The 24,757-nt window shown below is 40.6% G+C and overlaps 1 protein-coding gene across 1 annotated transcript in view; it reads right to left on the bottom strand.

The window, feature by feature from the left end:
* Positions 1-21,568, bottom strand: part of IHO1 (interactor of HORMAD1 1) — a 33,539-nt gene extending 11,971 nt beyond the window's left edge. The window contains exons 1-3 of the mRNA XM_047774240.1: positions 21,505-21,568; positions 15,202-15,376; positions 13,728-13,891 (exon numbers count right to left, since the gene is read on the bottom strand). Coding sequence (XP_047630196.1) covers positions 13,728-13,891; positions 15,202-15,376; positions 21,505-21,560 — 395 coding nt within the window. The 5' untranslated portion in view covers positions 21,561-21,568. The remainder of the gene's footprint in view (positions 1-13,727; positions 13,892-15,201; positions 15,377-21,504) is intronic.
* Positions 21,569-24,757: the final 3,189 nt, after the last annotated feature.

Below are 24,757 nucleotides of genomic sequence, written 5' to 3'. Positions count from 1 at the left end.
ATTTTAGGCTGTTCTATATCTGACCCTCTTGTCTGTTTGAGTTCCTCAGGTTAGGGATCTTGAGGAGAAGCAGAGTCTCTTTTTTCTTGTAGAGACTGAGAGTGCCAGTGGCTTGCTTTCCGAGCTTTTTCTGAGCCCTGGGCTCTCCCCTTACACTTGGCCTTGCCAGACTGGGACTCAGGAGAAGACGACTGTGGCTATAGTAGTAGGAAGATGGAGCACCAGGAGACTGGTAAGAAATGTTTAGGACTACACTGACTACAGTGCAGGGAAGGATCTAGGTGCACTTATGTAGGGGGTAAGGGGCAGCAGAATCTGTACTGGACTAATTTTGAGACTTAGTTTGGGAAGCTGTCCATGGCATTTGCTGGCAGTTGTATGACTGTGGCAGAAACTTAAACTTGGTCTCATTTTCTTCCTTGGAAATTGGATTCCTGATCCCTACCCCACACGCACTGCCACCCAGATAAATGACATTCCCCTTCTCCCTTGCAGTTAGATCTGGCCATGTGAGAAAATTTTAGTCCGTGTGAGATAAAAGCAAAAATGTTGCATACAACTTCCAGTTAGAATCCTAAAGGGAAGAGAAGATAACTCTTTTTCCTTCCTTCATCCACCAACTTGTCTGGAGCTCTGATGTAACAGCTGAACTCCAGCAGCCTTAAAGCACTGTGAGTGTGGGAGGGAGTGTCATACTTCAGGGGTGGCAGACCACAATGCTAGAAGGAGCAAGATCCTTGAGGGCCAGGAAGTCATCATTCTAGCCCTGGAACACACACTTCAGGATGCTTTTTGCGTTAAAGAAAAATAATATCTTATTTGAGCTTCTGTTATGATAATGAATGTAGATATATATATGTATCTACATATATATATCTCAATGCAGTTGAACAAAATCCTAATTAGGTGAACCACCCAATATATTTTAATAATTTTTGACACTTTAAAAATTTTAATTAACACATGAAATTAACTTCTCTGTGTGTACACACATTTCTGTGTTTTAACACAAATTTAGGATTCATGTAACCACCACTACAATGAGGACATAGGACAGTATCCAAAAAATCATTCATGCTCTGTGATAAAATCCAGCCCACACTCCTAACTCCTGGTAGTCACTGATCTAATACCCATCCCTATAGTTTGCCTTTCTCAGAATGTCACATAGGGAGTTCCCGTGGTGGCTCAGTGGGTTATGTACCTGATTAGTATCTGTGAGGATTCAGGTTTGATCCCTAGCCTCATTCAGTGGGTAAAGAATCCAGCATTGCCATGATCTGTGGTATAGGTCGCAGATGCAGTTTGGAGCCTACCTTGCTGTGGCTATGGTATAGGCTGGCAGCTGCAGCTCCGATTCAACTCCTAGCCTGGGAACTTCCATATGCCACAGGTGTGGCCCTAAAAGGAAGGAAGGAAGGAAGGGGAGTGGGGAGAGAGAGAGAGAAAGAAAGAGAGAGAAAGAAAGAAATATCATATCAATGGAATCCAGTAGTATGTAACCTTTGGACTGGTTTCTTTTTTTGTTTTGGTTTGTTTTGTGTTTTTTGTGTTTTTTTTTTTTTTTTTTTTTTGCCTTTTTATGGCCACAACCTGGGCATATGAAGGTTCCTAGTCTAGGGGTCCAATCGGAGCTGTAGCTGCTGGCCTACACCAGAGCCACAGCAACACGGGATCCGAGCCGCGTCTGCAACCTACACCACAGCTCACGGCAACGCCGGATCGTTAACCCACTGAGCAAGGGCAGGGACGGAACCCGCAACCTCATGGTTCCTAGTCGGATTCGTTAACCACTGCACCACGACGGGAACTCCGTAAATTTTGTTTAAATTTATAAGAACTGTCAGACTCTTCCAGAGTGACTATATCATTTTGCATTTCCATCTGCAAGATTTCCATTTGGTCTACATCCATGCCCAGCATTTGTCAGTTTTTGGTTTAATTTCGGCCACACTAATAGATGAGTAGTAATATCTCATTGTAATTTTAATTTGTATTTCCAAAATGGATACTAGGGTTGAGCAAATTTCATGTACTTATTTGCCATCTATATGTTTTCTCTGATGAAGTGTTTTTTCACACTTTTTATTCAGTTGCTTGTTTCTTGTTGAGTTTAGTTATTTATATATTCTGGATACAGTCCTTTGTTGAAAACATGATTTACAAATATTTGTTCCCAGTCAGTAGCTTGTCTTTTCATCTTGACAGTATCTCTTGAAGAGCAAGCATTTTCCATTTTGGTTAAAAACAAACAAAACCCAATAAAACTCATGGTCATGCTTTCATTCTTCAAATTCAGATTTCTTTCCCTAATCCATCTGCTAGCACTGTTTTACTTTTCAGAGCCCTCAGATGCTACATGCACACCATCCAGGACTTAGTTGCATTCAGTGGGAGAGATAGGAAGAGATTAATCTGTTTTCTCAAATATGGCTGATTAAAAAATAATAATCTGTGTAATGGCCATCCATTTTCTGGTATGCCCAGCATTTGCCTCTAATGGAGAACTGCTTCTTTCTGCATCCAAAAAGGGATTCTGGTGAGGACTTCCAGTCACACCCTCCCCTCCACTCACCCATCATGACCCAATAAACAGGCCCATCAGAAGCTTTCACTAGGATTTTCAAAATGTGTTTCTCAGGGAAGAGTCTCTTTCTCTGCTTTAGTATGAAGCTGGTCTGAAGGAGAAAATGAAGTATAGATGGATGGAGAAGTAGAGAAAAGAAACAGATTATGATTTAATTTCATTTGCTGTCCTTCCCAGATTGGTTAAGAGAGCTAATGTATCCTCCTTTTTGTCCAGGCTTTTCTTTTTATTTTTGGCTGTGTCTTTTAGGACCACACCCACAGCATATGGAGGTTCCTAGGCTAGGGGTTGAATAGGAACTGTAGCTGCTGGCCTAAGCCGCAGCAACACAGGATCTGAGCTGAGTCTTCAACCTACACCACAACTCAGTGGCAATGCCAGATCCTTACCCCACTGAGGGAGGCCATGGATTGAACCCACATCCTCATGGATCCTAGTTGGGTTTGCCAACTGCTGAGCCACAATGGGAACTCCTGTCCAGGCTTTTTTTTTTTTTTTTTTTTTTTGGTCTTTTGTCCTTTTAGGGCCGTGCCCGTGGCCATATGGAGGTTCCCAGGCTAGGGGTCTAATTGGAGCTATCGCCGTCAGAGCCACAGCAATGTGGGATCTGAGCTGCGCCTGTGACCTATATCACAGCTCACGACAACGCCGGATCCTTTACCCACTGAGCAAAGCCAGGGATCGAACCCGAAACCTCATGTTTCCTAGTCGGATTCATTTCTGATGCACCACGGCGGGAACTCCTGTCCAAGCTTTTTTGAGATGGGCTTTTATTTGCTACCATAAGAGTCATAACAAATGCAGTCTGAATGATTAAGGCTTCTTTTGAGACTTCTTAACTTTATATGTCCTTCCTTTATATTTGGGAAAACATGTACTTTCAAAACACAATGTAAATACATATATATATTTATTTTATTTTTTGTCTTTTTTTGCTCTTTCTTTGGGCCACTCCCATGGCATATGGAGGTTCCCAGGCTAGGGGTCGAATCGGAGCTGTAGCCACTGGCCTGCGCCAGAGCCACAGCAACGCAGGATCCGAGCCATGTCTGCAACCTACACCACAGCTCACGGCAACACCGGATCGTTAACCCACTGAGCAAGGGCAGGGACCGAACCCGCAACCTCATGGTTCCTAGTCGGATTCGTTAACCACTGAGCCACGACGGGAACTCCAAATACATATATTTTTAAAAATTTTATTGAAGTAAGTTGATTTATCATGTTGTATTAAGTTTCAGGTGTACAGCAAAGTGATTCAGTTATACATATACACATAACCATTCTTTTTTAGATTCTTTTCCTATATAGGTTATCACAGAATATTGAGTAGAGTTCCCTGTGCTATACAGCAGGTCCCTGTTGACCATCAGTTCCATATACAATAGTGTGCATGTGCCAGTCCCAAACTCTCTGCCCCCACCTTTCCCCTTTGGTAACCATAAGTTTGTTTTCAGAGTCTGAGTCTGTTTCTGTTTTGTTAATAAGTTCATTTGTATCATCTTTTCAAATTCCATATGCTATTGTATATATGTCTTTCTCTATTTGACTTACTTCATTTAGCCTGAAAATTTCCAGGTCCATCTATGTTACTGCAAATGGCATATTCAATCCTTTTTTATGGCTGAATAATATTCCATTTTGTGTGTGTGTGTGTGTGTGTGTGTGTGTGTGTGTGTGTGTGTGTGTATACACACACACACACATATATATATATACACATACACCACATCTTCTTTATTCCTCTGTTGATTGACATTTAGGTTGCTTCCATGTCTTGGCTATTATAAACAGTGCTGCAGGAGTTCCCGTCGTGGCGCAGTGGTTAACGAGTCCGACTAGGAACCACGAGGTTGCGGGTTCGGTCCCTGCCCTTGCTCAGTGGGTTAACAATCCGGCGTTGCCATGAGCTGTGGTGTAGGTCGCAGACGCGGCTCGGATCCTGTGTGGCTGTGGCTCTGGCGTAGGCTGGTGGCTACAGCTCGATTAGACCCCTAGCCTGGGAACCTCCATATGCCACGGGAGTGGCCCAAGAAATGGCAAAAAGACAAAAAAACAAAACAAACAAACAAAAAAAGCAGTGCTGCAGTGAACACTGGTGTGCATGTCTCTTTTCTGATTATGATGGTTTCCTCTGTATATATACCCAAGAGTGGGATTAATGAATCATATGATAGTTCTATTTTTAGTTTTTTGAGGAACCTCCATGCTGTTCTCCATAGTGGTTGTACCAATTTACATTACCAACAATGTAGGAGGGTTTCCTTTTCTTTGCACCTTCTCCAGCGTTTATGGTTTGTAGACATTTTTTATGATGGCCATTCTGACTAGTGTGAGGTAAAACTTCGTGGTAGTTTTGATTTGCATTTTTCTAGTCATTAGTGATGCTGGGCATCTTTACATGTGCTTTTTGGCTAAATCCATGTCTTACTGATTTGTAGTATCTCTTCTGTTTGAACTCTGTACGATGCCTTATCACTTTCTTGTTTCCAAATTTCCTAATTTTTCTCTTTCATTTAAAAACTTCTCACTTTCTCACCACATTTCTGACAAGCACTTGATGACAAAAAACAAGGAATCTAAAATATTTGGGCATTTTTTGCCAAAATTTATTAAAGTTATTATTTTCTGCCTAGCCTTTAAAACAATATTGAAAGCTTGAATTGTTTCAAATGAAGAGATTATTCAGTGTCATCATCTGTTCTGTCTCTAAAAATACTATTTATTTTTTGCCATCTTGTAAATGATTGTTTACAGAAACTCATTCCACTACAAAAAAAAAGGAAAAAAAAAAGAAATAGAGAAAAGGAAGGAGGGCAAGAAATATATATCAAGAAGAACTTAATGTTTTCCTCCCAAATTTTTAGCTACAGAAAACTTTTCGTTTTTTGTCTTTTTAGGGCCACACCCTCGGCACATGGAGGTTCCCAGGCTAGGGGCCCAATCAGAGCTACAGCTGCTGACCTACACCACAGCCACAGCAACACCAGATCCTTAACTCACTAAGCAAGGCCAGGGATTGAATCCGAAACCGCATGGTTCCTAGTCAGATTCGTTTCAGCTACGCAATGACAGGAACTCCCAGAAATCTTTTTTTTCCCCATTTTTTTTTATTACTCGAATTTATCACATCTGTAGTTGTATAATGATCATAACAATCTGATTTCACAGGATTTCCATCCCACAGCCAAGCACATCCCCCCACCCCCCCAAACTGTCTCCTCCAGAGACCATAAGTTTTTCAATGTCTGTGAGTCAGCATCTGTTCTGCAAAGAAGTTCAATCTGTCCTTTTTTCAGATTCCACATGTCAGTGAAAGCATTTGATGTTGGTGTCTCATTGTATGGCTGACTTCACTTAGCATGATAGTTTCTAGGTCCATCCATGTTGCAAAAAATGCTGGTATTTCATTCCTTTTAATGGCTGAGTAATATTCCATGGTGTATGGGTACCACCTCTTCTTGATCCAGTCCTCTGTCGATGGACATTTAGGTTGTTTCCATGTTTTGGCTATTGTAAATAGTGCTGCAATGAACACTGGAGTACATGTGTCTTTGCGAGTTGTGGTTTTCTCTGGGTAGATGCCCAGGAGTGGGATTGATGGATCAAATGGTAGTTCTATGTTTAGTTTTCTGAGGAATCTCCATACTGCTTTCCACAGTGGTTGCACCAATTTACAATCACACCAACAGTGTACTAGTGTTCCTTTTTCTCCACACCCTCCTCCAGCACTTATTGTTTGTAGACTTTTTTTTTTTGGTCTTTTTTTTTGCTATTTCTTTGGGCCGCTCCCACGGCATATAGAGGTTCCCAGGCTAGGGGTCGAATTGGAGCTGTAGCCACCGGCCTACGCCAGAGCCACAGCAATGCGGGATCCGAGCCGTGTCTGCAACCTACACCACAGCTCACGGCAACGCCGGATCGTTAACCCACTGAGCAAGGGCAGGGACCGAACCCGCAACCTCATGGTTCCTAGTCGGATTCGTTAACCACTGCGCCACGACGGGAACTCCTGTTTGTAGACTTTTGGATGATGGCCATTCTGGCTGGTGTAAGGTGGTACCTCAGAGTGGTTTTGATTTTCATATCTCTAATAACGAGTGACATTGAACATCTTTTCATGTGTTTCTTGGCCATCTGTATGTCTTCTTTGGAGAATTGTCTGTTTAGATCTTCTGCCCATTTTTTGATAGGCTTGTTTGTTTTTTTGGTATGGAGCTGCAGAAGGTGTTTATAAATTTTGGAGATTAATCCCTTGTCAGTCAATTTACTTGCAAAGATTTTCTTCCATTCTGTGGGTTGTCTTTTTGTGTTGTTTAGGGTTTCCTTTGCTGTGCAGAATCTTTGAAGTTTGATTAGATCCCATTTGTTTATTTTTCTTTTTATTGCCAATACTCTGATAGGTGGATCTGAGAAGATGTTGCTGTCGTTTATGTCAGAGAGTGTTTGGCCTATGATTTCCTCTAGGAGTTTGATAGTGTCTGGTCTTATATCTAGGTCTTTAATCCATTTGGAGTTTATTTTTGTGTATGGTGTTAGGGAGTGTTCTAATTTCATTCTTTTCCATGTGGCTGTCCAGTTTTCCCAGCACCACTTATTGAACAAGCTGTCCTTTCTCCATTGTATATTCTTGCCTCCTTTGTCATAGATGAGTTGGCTGTAGGTGCGTGGGTTTAATTCTGGGCTTTCTATCCTGTTCCACTGATCTATATTTCTGTCTTTGTGCCAGTACCATGCAGTTTTGACGACTGTTGCTTTAAAGTATAGTCTGAAGTCTGGGAGCCTGATTCCTCCAGCTCCAGTTTTCTTTTTTAGGATGTCTTTGGCTATTCTGGGTCTTTTGTGCTTCGAAACAAACTTTAAAATATTTTGTTCAAGTTCTGTGAAAAATGTCCTTGGTAATTTGATAGGGATTGCATTGAATCTGTAGATTGCCTTGGGTAGTATAGCCGTTTTGATAATATTAACTCTTCCAATGCGAGAGCATGGTATGTCTTTCCATCTATTTGTGTCATCTTTGATTTCTTTCATCATGGCTTGTAGTTTTCAGAGTATAGGTCTTTTGTTTCTTTAGGTAGGTTTACTCCTAGGTATTTTATTCTCTTGGATGCAATGGTAAACGGGATTGCTTCCCTAATGTCCTTTTCTGCTTTTTCATTGTTAGTATATAGAAACGCTGTCAATTTCTGTGTATTGATTTTGTATCCTGCGACTTTGCCAAATTCATGGATGAGCTCTAACAGTTTTCTGGTAGAGTCTTTAGGATTCTCTAGGTATAGTATCATGTCATCTGCAAATAGCGATAGTTTTACTTCTTCCTTTCCAATTTGGATTCCTTTGATCTCTTTCACTTCTCTGATTGCCATGGCTGCGACTTCCAAAACTATGTTGAAGAGCAGTGGCGAGAGCAGACATCCTTGTCTTGTTCCTGATCTCAGCAGGAATTCTGTCAGCTTTTCACCACTGAGAATACTGCTCGCTGTGGGTTTGTCGTATATGGCCTTTATCATGTTGAGGTAGGTTCCCGTTATGCCCACTTTCTGAAGGGTTTTTATCAGAAATGGGTGTTGGATTTTGTCAAAGGCTTTTTCCGCGTCTATTGAGAGGATCATATGGTTTTTATTCTTCAGTTTGTTAATGTGGTGTATAACAGTGATGGATTTGCAGATATTGAAGAACCCTTGCATCCCTGGGATCAATCCCACTTGATCATGACGTACAATCCTTTTAATATATTGTTGGATGCGGTTTGCTAGTATTTTATTGAGGATTTTTGCATCAATGTTCATCAGTGAAATTGGCCTATAGTTTTCTTTTTTTGTGGCGTCTTTGTCTGGTTTTGGTACCAGGTGATGGTGGCCTCATAGAATGAGTTTGGGAGTATCCCTTCCTCTGCAATTTTTTGAAATAGTTTCAGGAGAGCTGTTAGCTCTTCTCTAAATGTTTGATAGAATTCGCCTGTGAAGCCATCTGGTCCTGGACTTTTGTTTGTTGGAAGTTTTTTAATCACAGTTTCAATTTCAGTTCTTGCGATGGGTCCATTCATCTTTTCTATTTCATCTTGGTTTAGTCTTGGAAGATTGTACTTTTCTAAGAATTTGTCCATTTCTTCTAGGTTTTCCATTTTATTGGCATATAGTTGCATATAGTAGTCTCTTATGAGCCTTTGTATTTCTGTGATGTCCGTTGTTACTTCTTTTTCATTTCTAATTTTATTGATTTGAGTCCTCTCTCTTTTTTGCTTGATAAGTCTGGCTAGGGGTTTATCAATTTTGTTGATCTTTTCAAAGAACCAGCTTTTCATTTCATCGATCTTTTCTATGGTTTTCTTTGTTTCTATTTCATTGATTTCTGCTCTGATCTTTATGATTTCTTTCCTTCTACTAACTTTAGGTCTTGTCTGTTCTTCTCTCTCAAGCTGCTTTAGATGTAAAGTTAGCTTGTTTATTTGGGCTTTTTCTTGTTTCCTGAGGTGGGCTTGTATTGCTATAAACTTTCCTCTTAGAACAGCTTTTGCTGCATCCCATAGGTTTTGAAGTGTCGTATCTTTGTTGTCATTTGCTGCTAGGTATTTTTTAATTTCCTCTTTGATTTCTTCAGTGATCCATTGGTTGTTTAGTAGCATGTTGTTTAGTCTCCACGTGTGTGTTTTTTGCAGTTTTTTTTCTTGTTGATTTCTAGTGGTATAGTGTTGTGGTCGGAAAAGATGCTTGATATGATTTCAGTTTTCTGAGAGTTTCTGAGGCTTGATTTGTAGCCCAGGATGTGATCAGTCTTAGAGAATGTTCCATGTGCACTTGAGAAGAAAGTGTATTCTGTTGCTTTTGGATGGAATGTCCTATAAATATCTATCAAGTCCATCTGGTTTAATGCTTCATTCAGGGCCTGTGTTTCCTGATTGATTTTCTGTCTGGTTGATCTGTCCATTGCTGTAAGTGGGGTGTTAAAGTCCCCCACTATTATTGTGTTACTGTCAATTTGTCCTTTTAAGGTTGTTAGCAGTTGCCTTATATATTGTGGTGAACCTACATTGGGTGCGTGGATATGTAAAAGTGCTACATCTTCTTCTTGGATTGATCCTTTGATCATTATGTAATGACCTTCTTTGTCCCTTAAAATATTCTTCAGTTTAAAGTCTATTTTGGGAGTTCCCGTTGTGGCGCAGTGGTTAACGAATCCGACTAGGAACCATGAGGTTGCGGGTTCGGTCCCTGCCCTTGCTCAGTGGGTTAACGATCCGGCGTTGCCGTGAGCTGTGGTGTAGGTTGCAGATGCGGCTCGGATCCCGCATTGCTGTGGCTCTGGCGTAGGCTGGTGGCTGCAGCTCCGATTCAACCCTAGCCTGGGAACCTCCATATGCCGCGGGAGCGGCCCAAGAAATAGCAACAACAACAACAAAAAAGACAAAAAGACAAAAAAAAAGTCTATTTTGTCTTATGGGTATTGCTACTCCAGCTTTCTTTTGATCCCAGTTTGCATGGAATATTTTCTTCCATCCTCTCACTTTCAATTTGTATGTGTCCCTAGAAAGTGAAGTGAGTCTCTTGAAGACACCATGTAGATGGGTCTTGTTTTTGTATCCATTCAGCCAGTCTATGTCTTTTGGCTGGGGCGTTTAGTCCATTCACATTTAAGGTAATTATTGATATGTATGTTCTTACTGCCATTTTATTAATTACTTTGGATTTGTTTTTGCTGTTCTTTTCCTTTCCTTCTTCTCTTGTTCTTTTCTGCCTATAGAAGTTCCTTTAGTGTTTGTTGTAAGGCTGGTTTAGTGTTGCTGAATTCTCTCAGCTTTTGCTTATCTGTGAAGGTTTTGATTTCTCCTTCAAATCTGAATGATAGCCTTGCTGGGTAGAGTAATCTTGGTTGGAGGTTTTTTCCTTTCATCACGTTGAGTATATCATGCCACTCCCTTCTGGCCTGCAGAGTTTCTGCTGAAAAATCTGCTGATAGCCTTGTTGGGGTTCCCTTGTATGTTATTTGTTTCTTTTCCCTAGCTGCTTTCAAGATTTTCTCTTTGTCTTTAATTTTGGTCAGTTTGATTAGTATGTGTCTTGGGGTGTTCCTCCTTGGGTTTATTTTATATGGTACTCATTGTGCTTCCTGGATTTGAGTGAGTGATTCCTTCCCCATGCTAAGCAAGTTTTTGGCTATTATCTCTTGGAATATTTTTTCCATCCCCTTCTGTCACTCTTCTCTTTCTGGCACCCCTATAATACGGATGTTGGTGCATTTCACATTGTCCCAGAGTTCCCTGAGACTCTCTTCATTTGTTTTCAATCTTTTTTTCTCGTTTCTGTTCTGCATCCATAATTTCTTCTAATCTGTCCTCCACCTCGCTTATTCGTTCTTCTGCCTCCTGTATTCTGCTGTTAGCTGCTTCTAGTGAGTTTTTTATTTCAGTTATCGTATTTTGCATCTCTTCTTGTTTAAGTTTTATATCTTGTATCTCTTTGGTCAGTGTTTCCTGGAAGTTACCCATCTTTGCCTCCAGTTTATTTCCAATGTCTTGCATCATCTTCAGCATCAACAGTCTAAAGTCTTTTTCCTGGAGGCTGAGAATCTCCTCATGGCTTAGCTGATTTTCTGGGGTTTTTCCTTTCTCTCTCATCTGAGTTATAGTCCTCTGTCTTTTCACTTTTATAGGTTTTTGGTGTGGTGACCTTCTTACAGATAATAGAGCTGTAGCCTCTCTTACTTCTGATGTCTGCCCCCCTGTGGCTGAAGTCAGTATGGGGGCTTGGTGTAGGCTTCCTGATGGGAGGGGCTGATGCCTGCCCCCTGATAGGAGGAGCCAATTCTAATCCCTCTGGTGGGTGGGGCTTAGTCTCTGGATGGGATTAGAGGCAGCTGTGTGCCTGAGGGGTCTTTAGGTAGCCTGTTTACTGAGGGCTGGGGCTATGATCCCACCTGGGTTGTTGTTTGCCCTGGGGGTCTTAGCAGCTGGCTGATGGGTGGGGCCAGATTTTCCCAAAATGGCCACCTCCAGAGAAAGGCACTGCTGCTGAATATTCCCGAGAGCTTCGCTTTCAATATCCTTCCCTCACAACAAGTCACATTCACCCCCGTTTTCCCATGATGTCCTCCAAGAACTGCAGTCAGGTTTGACCCAGATTCCCTTGGAGATTTTGCTTTGCCCTGGGACCCAGTGCACGTGAAAGTCTGTGTGCACCTTTTAAGAATGGGGTCTCCATTTCTCCCAGTCCCGTGGCAGTCCTGCGCACAAGCCTCATTGGCCTTCAATGCCAGATGCTCCGGGACTCTTTCTCCCTGTGCCAGATCCTCACACGTGAGAGTTTGATGTGTGGCTCAGAACTCTCACTCCTGTAGGTGAGTCTCTGTGAATCAGTTAGTTTCCAGTCTGTGGAGCTTCCCACCCAGCAGGTATGGGGTTGTTTATATCGCGAAATCGCCCCTCCTACCTCTTGATGTGGCCTGCCCTTTGTCTTCTGGAGTAGGGTATCTTTTTAAGGTTTCCGGTCCATTTTGGTGAAGAGTACTCAGTCTTTAGTTGTGAATTTTGTTGTTTTTAGGAGAGAAGTTGAGCTCCAGTCCTTCTATTCTGCCATCTTAATCCCCTCCTCCCAGAAATCTTAATTAAGCAAAATTTAACCCAAAAACCCAGAGGAAAAAACAATTTTAAGTCTAATCTATCTGAAGTATTAAGAAGATGAGGGGACCCTGCTCATCTGTAATACTCTACTATAGTTATGATTCCTAGAGCCTGGATTCTCCTATGGGAAGGAAGTCTATTGACATCTGGGAAATATTTTTTTATCAACAGAATCAAAAACTTCTGGAGTTCCCGTTGTGGCTCAGCAAAAATGAATCTGACTAGCATCCATGAGGATGCAGTTTCCATCCCTGGCCTTGATCAGTGGGTTAAGGATCCAGCGTTGTGGTTAGCTGCGGTGTAGGTTGCAGACACGGCCCAGATCCTGAGTTGCTGTGGCTGTGACGTAGGCCAGCAGCTATAGCTCTTATTCGACCCCTAGCCTGGGAACTTCCACATGCTGTGGGTGCAGCCCTAAAAAGACGAAAACAAAACAACAAAAAAACCAGAATCAAATACCTCAAATAGAGCATTTTGCTTTTCTCATTAAAGGAAATAGGTATACAATGGAAAAGATAACTAATCTCTTAAGAATGCTAAAGAATTCCTAATCTATAATTTTTAAAGAAATCCTGGCTCTTTCAACATGAAAGCACTAGTGGTAATGCTAAGTGATACATCTCTATTGTTACCGAAATAAAAAAGTATATTTCTGCTTGGGTATTATGATTTTTGATGTCCTGATAATAACTACCAAGAAATGAACAATTTCCTCAGTAATTGCAACTTAACTATTTATAAATTAATAGAGCAACCCTAATATTTGCATACATATATGTAAATATTATATATACATATATATATGTAACAAATAAGAATATGTATAAAATTTAGGGTTTATCTTTTTTTTTTTTTTTGCCTTTTCTAGGGCCACTTCCTGCTGCATATGGAGGTTCCCAGGCTAGGGGTCCAATCGGAGCTGTAGCCACCGGCCTACGCCAGAGCCACAGCAACTCAGGATCTGAGCCATGTCTGCGAACTACACCACAGCTCACAGCAATGCTGGATCCTTAACCCACTGATCAAAGACAGGGACCGAACCCACAACCTCATGGTTCCTAGTTGGATTCATTAACCACTGTGCCACAATGGGAACTCCTAGCGTTTATCTTTTAACATAACCAACATTTCACAATGAGAAAATCAGCCTGAACTGTGACTTAAGAATTCACAGGCTATATTCTGGATCCTAAAACAAATGTTAACTAATTTCCTAAATCTAATTATCTGAAAAGAAAGCAAATTAAAGAGTAGACATTTTAGGTAGAATAAACATAACCTTTTTTAATACGGCATTTCTCTGAGAAGTCTCTTAGCTTAATATTCAGGGAGCCCCAAACTGTGGCAGCCATGTTCAAATCTACCATAAGTCACATTGACAAGAAAGCAAAGAGTAAGAATTAGGTGAGCTGTAAAGGCAAGAACGCTACCATGCTGAAATTGAATTATTTGACTACTGACATTCCGTTTTCTGTTTCCCTCAGAAAAGATGAGCTGTCTCATCAACCTGAAAGTTTTGTGTACCTGTCGCATTTGTCTTTTGCACTTTTCTTTTTCTCCTCAAACTGTTCCAAGAGGCCTTTTGATTTTCCGACTGACAAAGGAAGAGGAAATAAGCCTCCATCTTTTGTATCTCCTCCAAACAGCTGGGGTTTTGTTTGGTACTTTGTGAAAATACTAGGTTCACTCTGTTCAATGAGAAAAACAATATCATAGCATTTCACACATAAAAATGCCTACAACATTCACTCTTTTCTATACAATGAAGGGTCACATTAAGTACAAACTTTAGTATTAGTAGTACTTCCTCTTTGTTTCATATGCACCAGAATATTAAAATAAAGCAACTTTTTTCTAATATAATTTCTGCCTTGTCTCACCAAAACTATTTAAAATGTCAGCTAAAGTGGCTTAATCAACTGCAAAAATTTAAAGGCAACCACAGAAAATTATGCTATATTTGAGATAATGTGTTAAAGTTTTTATATTAATAAGTTTAACTCAAATTGCTCTTACCCAGCCACTGATGAACTAGATTTGTTGATAAGTTTGACATGTAATTCTGGCACATGGTAAGCCATGTCTTGCATTCCAAGGCAAAACTTTTCTGAAACATTCAGGAAGTACATTTACTCCTTCATATCACTAGGGTCCAACTTTTGTACTGAAATAGAGCATACTTTACTAACTGAAATCGCTGATCTAAACTTACTCATTAAATCTCTATTTGATGCAGTTAAATCTGTGTATAAAGTTAAATCTGGTTCTAAACCAAAATAAATAAACATATAAAAATATTTCTGACTACACATAGGCTGGTCTAAAAAAGTCACAGACTCAAGAGACTCTTTCCCTCATTCTGGCCCTTATTCATCAATTTAGGCCTCAGAATCCTTATCTCCTTCAAGGATAATGTGGCATAGTAGACTAAATTTCATAGAACACTTGAAGTTTCTTAGGAAAAAAATGTCTATGTAAAATAAAATCTATATAACTTTATTCCTGTTTTTCTTCTTCTTCTTTTTTTTTTTTTTTTTTTGGCTACACCTGTGGGTATGTGGAAGTTCTCAGACCAGGGATGGAACCTGCACCACAACAGTGACCCTAGTCACAGCATTGACAACGCTGGGTCCTTAACCACTAGGCCACCACAGAACTCTATTCCTAATTCTTCCTAATTCTCTAAAGTTCTTTTTTCTTATTGAGTATTCACAAACAATAGTATGACTAATCTTAGAAAACATCATGCAATATTTGGCACTCCCTAGGAGTGGTCAAGATACTGGCACTATTCTATATTGTTTTAGTAATGTAAGAAAATGCAACTATAAATATGTTTTCTATTTTAGACTACCAAGTCAAATGAGTCACCTATCATACACTAATCTATTTAGGTGAGATGTACAATTCTGAAATATAATCCAGTAGAATAAGTCTTTACAGTTTATCTCCATAATGACTGTGAAACGTGCAAAGAAATTCTGAAAATCAGACTTACATCCAGAGAATTCTGTTGTGATTGTTTTGGATGTCTCAAATGGACACCAAAGTCCAAGGGTGTTGACAGGGTCTCTGAACTTTCTGGACAGAACTGGGATCCAAAAAGGAACTGGGAATCACTGAGACTGGAGTAATCAGTCTGATTATTATTCCAGTTAGATGACCTAGTAGTCCTGAAATTAAGAAAATAAAATCATATCAAGTGGACAAACATCTTGATCAAATGAAACCATAATTCTGAACTATTTCAGGGAGATCCCGCTGAGGTGTGGTTAAGGATCCAGTATCGTCTCTGCAGTGGTGCAGTTTTGATCCCTGGCCAGCACAATAGGTTAGGGATATGGTGTCGCTGCAGCTGTGGCATAGGTCGTAGCTTTGGCTTGGATTGGATCTCTGGCCCAGGAACTTCCATATGCCTTGAGTGCTGGGGGGAAAAAAAAAACAAAACCTATATTGGAATATTCTGGGCAGAATGTTAGCTTGTTTTGACTCCTGGTCCCCTGCGCACTGCCAGTACTACCTATAATGAAACAAATTCTGAATGCCAGACATTTGATTACAACAATCTAGGAACAATCAAATAGAAATTCATACACTAAGGACAAATACCATAATTCCTTGTACAACAACACTGTAGGCTATAACATCATTTTGGAAATCAACATTCATAAATTTTTTAGGAATTCAGAGAATATTGTCTTTTATTTTTATTGAAATATAGTTGATTTACAATGTTGCTCCGATTTCCGCTGTACAGCGAAGTGACTTAGTTATACATTTATATCCCAGGAGATTAGATATGGTTCCCTGTGCTATATGGTAGGACATTGTTTATCCATTCTAAATGCAATAGTTGGAGTTCCTGTAGTGGCTCAGCAGGTTAAGAACCCAACATAGTGTCTGTGAAGATATGAGTTAGATCCCTGGTCTTGCTTAGCAGGTTAAGGATCCAGCAATGCTGCTGCAAGTTGCAGTGTAGGGCATAGATGCCGCTTGGACCCTGTGTTCCTGTGGCTGTGGCATAGGCTGGCAGCTGCAGCTCCGATTCAGCCCTTAGTCTGGGAACTTCCACTTTATGCAGGTGTGGCCATAAAAAGAAAAAAATAAATGTAATAGTTTGTATCTGCTAATCCCAAACTCCCACTCCATCACTCCCCCTCCCCCTCCCACTTGGCAACCACAGATCTGTTCTCTATGTCTGCCAGTCTGTTTCTGTTTTGTAGATAGTTTCATTTGTGTCTTATTTTATTTTTTGTCTTTTTGTCTATTCTGGGGCTGCCCCCCTGGCATATGGAGGTTCCCAGGCTAGGGGTCCAATCGGAGCTGTAGCCACCGGCCTATGCCACAGCCACAGCAAGGCCAGATCCGAGCCGTGTCTGTGACCTACACCACAGCTCACGGCAATGCTGGATCCTTAACCCATGGAGCAAGGCCAGGGATCGAACCCACAACGTCATAGTTCCTAGTCGGATTTGTTAACCACTGAGCCACAACGGGAACTCCTGTGTCATATTTTAGATTTCATATATAAGTGATATCATATAGTACTGTCTTTCTTACTTCATTTGGTACGATAATCTCTAGTTGCATCCATGTTGCTGTGAATGGCATCATTTCATTCTTCTTTATGGCTGAGTAGTTTTCCATTGTACATACATACGTACCACATCTTCTTAATCCATTTGTCTGCTAATGGGCATTTAGGTGTTTCTGTGTCTAGGCTATTGTGAATAGTGCTGTCATGAACACAGCAGGCCATATGTCTTTTTGAATTACAGTTTTGTCTGGATATATGCCCAGGAATGGGACCACTGGATTAAATGGAAATTCTATTTTTAGTTTTCTAAGGAACCTCTATATTGTTTTCTGTAGTGGTTATACCAATTTACGTTCCCAACAACAGTATAGGAGGGTTCCCTTTTTGCCACACCCTCTCACATTGTTTTTAGACTTATTAATGATGGCCATTCTGACTGGTATGAGGCGGTACCTCATTGTAGTTTTTTTTCTGTTTTGGCCACCCACAGCATGTGGAGTTCCCAGACCAGATAACAGATCTGAGTTGCAGTTATTTGTGCTGCAGCTATGGCAATGCCAGGATCTAACCTGCATCCTAGCACTGCAGAGATGCCACTGATCCCATTGCATGACAGTGGGTACCCCCTTCACTGTAGTTTTGATTTACATTTCTCTAATAATTAATAATTAGTGATACTGAGCATCTTTTCCCATGTGCCCACTGGCCTATCCATATGTCTTCTTTGAAGAAATGTCTATTTAGGTCTTCTGCCCAGTTTTTCAACTGGGTTGTTATTTTTGTTGATTTATGTGAGTTATTTGTATATTTTGGAGATTAAGCTCTTGTTGGTTGCATGATTTGCAATAGGTTGTCTTTGTTTTTTGATAATTTCTATTGCCTTGGGAGACTGACCTAATAAAACATTTGTACAATTTATGTTTGAGAATGTTTTGCCTATGTTCTCTTCTAGGAGTTTTATGGTGTCAGGTCTTATGTTTAAGACTTTAAGCCATTTTGAGTTTATTCTTGTGCATGGTGTGAGGGTATGGAGAGCACTGTCTTTTAAGAGGCTGAATTTGTTTATTTCCAAGGGAATAGATAAAAAATAAAATATAGCATATGCACATAACTGATGGAGTAATAAACACATAAGCTAGATTTACATATAACCATGTGGATAAGCCTCAAAAATATACTTTTGAGTATGGAAAGTAAATATTCAATGAACTCTCTCATATATCAGTGTAAACTTATAAGCCTACATCATACACATTAAACAAGTATGTAACTGAGTGTGTAGAAGTTTAATTGGAAGGGTACACATTAACTCTCCTAGAGTGTATGTCTATAGGGAAGGAAAGGAGCAGGACTGGAGGGAGAGGAGGAACTATAATACCACGAACACAAGATAAATATGGACTAAATGTTTGCATCCTTCCCAAATTCCTATGTTGAAGCCCTAATCTCTATTGTGATGATTTTTGAGGGCGGTGCTTAGGGTTAGATGAGGAGAGGTGGTTAAATCCTCATGACAGGAGTTCCCATCGTGGCTCAGTGGTTAATGAATCCGACTAGGAACCATGAGGTTGCAGGTTTAATCCCTGGCCTTGCTCAGTGGGTTAAGGATCCGGCATTGCTGTAAGCTGTGGTGTAGGTTGCAGACATGGCTTGGATCCCACGTTGCTGTGGCTGTGGTGTAGGCTGGCGGGTCCTAGCCTGGGAACCTTCATATGCCATGGGAGCGGCCCAAGAAATGGCAAAAAAAAAAAAAAAAAAAATCCTCGTGACAGAATTACTGTCCTTGTAAGAAGAAACACCTAAGAGCTTGCCCTCATTCATGCTGGCATAGGGTTCTAGGACTTTCAACCTCCAGAACTGTGAGAAAATTAATTTCTGTTGTTTAAGTTGTCCAGCTTATTATACTTTGTTATGGCAGCCCAAGCAGACTAATATAGGCCTCATCCAGACTGAAGAATATGATCAATTGAGATCTGCACATAGGAAGGGCCATTAAAAATTGTTTTTTGGGAGTTCCCACTGTGGCATAGTGGGTTAATGATCTGGCTTGTCTCTGTGGTGCTGCTGGTTCAATCCCCATACTAATACATTGGGCTAAGGATCTGGCTTAAGGATATGGTGTAGGTCGCAGCTGCAGCTTAGATTCGATCCCTGGCCCAGGAACTTCCACAAGCCATGGATATGGCCCAAAAAATTTTTTTTCAAGTGAGGTGTTATTCTCTTTCATACTTTTAGTGTCTTATCCTTGTTTGTTTTAAACTTTTAGCTGTGGACTTCCAAATTGCTTCCCATGGATACTTATGCCAGTCTAAATCTCACATATGAAGGGATAATGATATTGATAATGATACATTCACACTTGAACACAGTGTAGTGAGCCTACTATAGAGATAGCACATAAGTAGGGGACAGTAAAACATACAGACTTCCAGTTTTTACTTGAAAGACATTGCAGTAACAGTTTGTGCTACTTAATCCTGTTGTGTAACCCAAGAAAACATGCTTTTCAATAACACACACACATGTAGATCATTCCTTTTCCAAATGTTAAATTTAAAATAGACAGCACAGGAGTTCCCATCGTGGCTCAGTGGTTAACAAATCTGACTAGGAACCATGAGGCTGAGGGTTCAATCCCTGACCCTGCCCAGTGGGTTAAGGATCCGGCATTGTCCTGAGCTGTAGTGTAGGTCCCAGACACGGCTCAGATCCCATGTTGCTGTGGCTCTGGCGTAGGCAGGCAGCTACAACCCCAATTAGACCCCTAACCTGGGAACCTCCACATGCCACAGGAGTGGCCTCAGAAAACGGCAAAAAGAGAGTTCCCGTCGTGGCGCAGTGGTTAACGAATCCGACTAGGAACCGTGAGGTTTCGGGTTCGGTCCCTGCCCTTGCTCAGTGGGTTAACGATCTGGCGTTGCCGTGAGCTGTGGTGTAGGTTGCAGACGCGGCTCGGATCCTGCGTTGCTGTGGCCCTGGCGTAGGCCAGTGGCTACAGCTCCGATTCAACCCCTAGCCTGGGAACCTCCATATGCCGTGGGAGCGGCCCAAAGAAATAGCAAAAAGACAAAAAAAAAAGAAAAAGAAAAAAGAAAATGGCAAAAAGACAAAAATAAAATAGCACACACACACACACACACACTAAATGAATAAATAAATAAAATAAAGGCGTTCCCATTGTGACTCAGTGGTTAACGTATCCGACTAGAAACCATGAGGTTTCGGGTTCGATCCCTGACCTTGCTCAGTGGGTTAAGAATCTGGCGTTGCTGTGAGCTGTGGTGTAGGTTACAGACATGGCTTGGATCCGGCATTGCTACGGCCGTGGTGTAGGCCGGCAGCTACAGCTCCGATTAGACTCCTAGCCTGGGAACCTCCATATGCCATGGGTGCGGCCCAAGAAAAGACAAAAATAAAAATAAAAAATAAAAGAAAATAGATAACATGTCTAAGCCAAAGGAATAATCATATATTGATACAAGACAAAAAGAAACGCTACTTGTTCAGAACAGAAAAGAGAAATTATTTTGACTCATAGAATCATTTTCTAAGATTAGCTAAGGTAATGGACTGCACACATATATTATAATATGGGTTGCATAATCATTGCTTAAAATAGCCAAATAGCTCTCTGTGACTTCCCTCTTAGGTCAAAGAGAATAATTAGCTGGGCTGGAAAAGAAACAGCTCTGTGGGCCTACAGTAGTCATGAAGAATTTTTACATTTTAAAGCTGGGATGGAATTAAACATAGATTTTCCCCTACTCTGTATCAACTACAGATACTTTTTTTCTTTTCAGGAAATAAAAATAATAAGGTTCTAGGTTTTTGCTGTTTTTGGAAGGTGTTAGGAAGAAAAGAAACCATCCAATGATAAAAGAATACCAAAAACAACTGGAAATCCCTTAATATATACTACTTCTCAGGCACACCCACTAAGTTAGCAATGGCAGGCCTAATGCATGGCTGGTGGACATGAATATAAGTACCTCAGTGGAGTGGTAGAGGGGGAAATATCTCAATGAGCCCTCTCAACAGTTGGAGTAGTTCTGGAGCTCCTGCTGTGGTTCAGTGGTAATGAACCCAACTAGTATCTACAAGGATGCGGGTCTGATCTTTGGTTTTGCTCAATGGGTGAAGTATCCAGCATTGTCGTGAACTGTGGTGTAGGTCACAGACACAGCTTGAATCCTTTGTTGCTATGGCTGTGGTGCAGGCTTGCAGCTGTAGCTTTGATTTCATCCCTAACCTGGGAATTTCCATATGCCATAGGTGCAGCACTAAAAAAAAACCCTGAAAAACAAACAAACAAAAAAAACCAAAAAACATGCAGTTGGAGTAGTTCTTAATTTCATGGTATCTGCAAATTGTACTACACAATTGAATATGTATCTGAATACTGAATTGAATTTGTTCCTTGCTGTTTCAATAGCAATAGCTCCAAATAAAGCGAGAGTTTCCAGATGTTGGACAGTGTCTTAACTCTCACAGGCCTCCTAGTCAGTAGGTCTAGTGCTAGACAGAGTCATTGTTCAGTTAACACACATTGATGAATTGACATTGCTTTTATAATCAGAAAATAGGCAAAAGAAGAAGACAAATATGGGAGGGTACAGTGGTGACAAGTGAGGGGAAGAGAAGGGGAAGAAGCTATATGGGATAAGTCTATTACTATAAACCAATAGGAAGGGGAGCCTGTTTCTATGAAATCAATACCACTCTAAGATCCTCTTAAGTATCAGAGTATATAACCAGAAAACTTACCCAGAGCCTGAGGGAATACTGAGCATCTCTTTGATATTCCAGACATTAAAATTCATGTCTTATGATTATTCCTCTTAAAAAGAAGAGAGGAATATTAATTTAAAGTGTTAATATAGTATAATTTTTTCTCCAAAGATTACTTTGCTGGTTAACTATTATATGCAGATGAAAATATTTCAGCAGTTACATTCTTATCCACTTGGCAAAAATTCCCATTATCTATGTGCCAGAAACAGGTTTTGTAGGTTTGTGTGTGAGTGTGTATGTGCAGTTAAATCACATACAAATTCCCCTCCTTAACACCAGAGAGAGCCCAGCCACCTGTGAAACAGTAAATTCGCCTTCATCCTCTGCTCTCTTGTTTTGTTCTGCCACTCTACTAATATACTTTTAGGAAAAGACCAATAACCTCTTTTATTGCCTGATACAATGAATGACTTAATCTATACTTTCCCAAGGACACTAGTTCTTCTCAGTCCATAGGATATTGGAATGCCAAGAGAGCTGACTTTGGGAAGTAAAGAAGCTAGTTGAGGAATTCCCACTGTGGCTCAGTGGAACCTGACATAGTCTCCTCAGGGATGCTGGTTCAATCCCTGGCCTTGCTCAGTGGGTTAAGGATTCAGCATTGCTGCAAGCTATGGTGTACGTTGCAGATGTGGCTCAGATCCAGTGCTGCTGTGGCTGTGGTGTAGGCCTGCAGCTGCAGCTCCAATTCGACCCCTAGCCTGATATCTTCCATATGCTGTGCGTAAGGCCCTAAAAAGGAAAAAAAAAAAAAGAATCTAGTTGAAGAGTTATTGCTTTGGGCAAATGTGCCGTCCTACACCTCTTAACCGAAGTTTCCTATTCTGCTCAATCCTACACGCTGAGTAATATAGTTCATTATGATGATCATAGAGCCTGGATTTTATGAAACAAGCCCAATTTCTAAATTTCGTCCTTCTGATCCCACAGAACATTCGTATTTTTCAGATAATATATTACCATGAGGACATCAGAAAATGATTCCCACTCATATCAGTTCCCCAATATAGATCTAGATAAAATGAAATATAAGTTCTGAACAAATAGACATTTTAGTATACTTTTCATATAATTAAACCTTATTTAGAGAATTTCTGTTACATTGAAGTGTGACTTGTTACAATAACAATTAAGAAACAAAATTAAATGAAAATGGGAAAAACCAAAGCAATCTCAACAACAAAGCAAAATGAAACAAGCAAGATAATGATTGAGCCCCACAGAGAGGGTTTATTTCTTGTGCCTCTAAACATGGTAACATGACTCCACATCCCTAGTGGAACAAGTACTAAAGAAAAAATGAGCAACACAGGAATCTGTGTATCTGTTTTCAGTAACCATAGTGAGGAGAGGGAAAAAAGAATATATTTTTATATAAAAATATTTATAAAAATTTTGGGGGAGTTCCCGTTGTGGCTCAGTGGAAACAAATCTGGCTAGGAACCATGAGGTTGCAGGTTCCATCCCTGGCCTCACTCAGTGGGTTGAGGATCTGGTGTTGCTGTGAGCTGTGGTGTAGGTCTCAGACACGGCTTGGATCTGGTGTTGCTGTGGCTCTGGCATAGGCTGGCGGCTACAGCTCCGATTAGACTCCTAGCCTGGGAACCTCCATATGCCTCACATGCCGCCCTAGAAAAGACAAAAAAAAATTTTTTTTCTATCAAATTTTGGGATTCAAAATTTTCAGTGTATGAGAAAAGAGATACAAATGAAAAAATAACAAAGCTAAACAAAAAACTTTTTATAAAGGTTTGAAATAAATTGAAACCTACGTTTTAAATAAATTCAAATCCTATGTTTGAAGTAAATTGAAAAACCATTAACTCTCTTTTTTTTGGCTGCTACCAGGCATATGGAGTTCCTGGGCCAGGGATCAGATCTGAGCTGAGCAGCAGTCATGACCTACACCACAATGCCTGCAGCAAAGCTAGATCCTTAACCCACTGTGCCAGGGATTGAACCTGTGTCCCAGCACTGCAGAGACGCCACTGATGCTGTTACACTACAGCAAGAACTCTGAAAATTCATTAACTTTTTTTTTGAAAAGTCATTAACTCAATGTATTTTTCTCCTTAAAAATATGTTTCATAGCTCTGTCCACTGAAAATGCCAGGAAATAATGACTAACTTTGGTATCCAGCTTTGTTTTTTTATGTTTGTTTGTTTTTGCTTTTTAGGGCCCCACCTGCAGCTTATGGAAATTCCTAGGCTAGGGGTCAAATCGGAGCTGCAGCTGCCAGCTTACACCACAGCCAAACCAATGCAGGATCCTAGCCGAGTCTGCATTCTACATCACAGCTCATGGCAATGCCAGATCCTTAATCAAGTGATCAAGGCCAGGGATCAAACCAGAATCCTCAAGGAAACTAGTCGGATTCATTTCTTGTGCACCTCAGTGGGAACTGTAGCACCCAGCCTTTGGTCTTGAATATCCTCACTAAAAGGATCAGGTCTGGGGCAGGAAATGTGCAAGATGAGTCTCAGATATCTTGTTATATCAGAGAACCAGGAAGTTCTCAAAGACTACTGGGGCCAAAGACTACTGGAGAGCTAACTTGGCAGGGGGCTTGGGGGTGGATTGGGGTGGGGGCTTTCTCTGCTAAGTTTGTAATTATATTTTTAAAAATTTTGGAGGATGGGCAACCAACTCATTATTCTGAAAACTGAATAATGAAAATATTCATTTATCTTTCTTACCTACCTAGTACAAACTGTACCTTGGTGTAACCAACATGATATAAAAAAGGTTGTTTTGTTTGTTTGTTTTTACTTTTTTGGCCATCAACAGCACAAGGAATGATCCCTACACTGCAGCTGCAGCAAGGAGGGATCCTTTAACCCACTGTGCTGGGCTGGGGATTAAACCTGCATCCTGGAGCTGTAGAGATGCTGCTGGTCCCACTGTGCCACAGCAGGAACTCTGGAAAAGTTCTTCTTTATAGAAGTATTCCAGCTAATGAACACAGAATGGCAGAATTAGAGTATCACCATTTGGGAGCCCTAAGAAAATTAAGTGATCTCGTAAATGATCATCAATATCTGCTAAAACCAAGACGTGAAGGGCTGATAGGGTACTTGATAATGGATTGATCTTTTCATCACAAAAAAAGACCCAGACTTAATGTGCACCTCCTGATAAGGTTCTACAGGAGGTTCCCAACAATATCAAAGAAGTATACTCACCAAAAATATTGAGCCTTAATTTGATTAAGCAATCATCAAAAAC

The sequence above is a fragment of the Phacochoerus africanus genome, chromosome 1 (genome assembly GCF_016906955.1).
Source record: "Phacochoerus africanus isolate WHEZ1 chromosome 1, ROS_Pafr_v1, whole genome shotgun sequence".
NCBI classification, from domain to species: Eukaryota; Metazoa; Chordata; class Mammalia; order Artiodactyla; family Suidae; genus Phacochoerus; species Phacochoerus africanus.
Note: the sequence above shows the minus strand (reverse complement) of the source record. Positions and strands in the feature narration are given on the sequence as shown.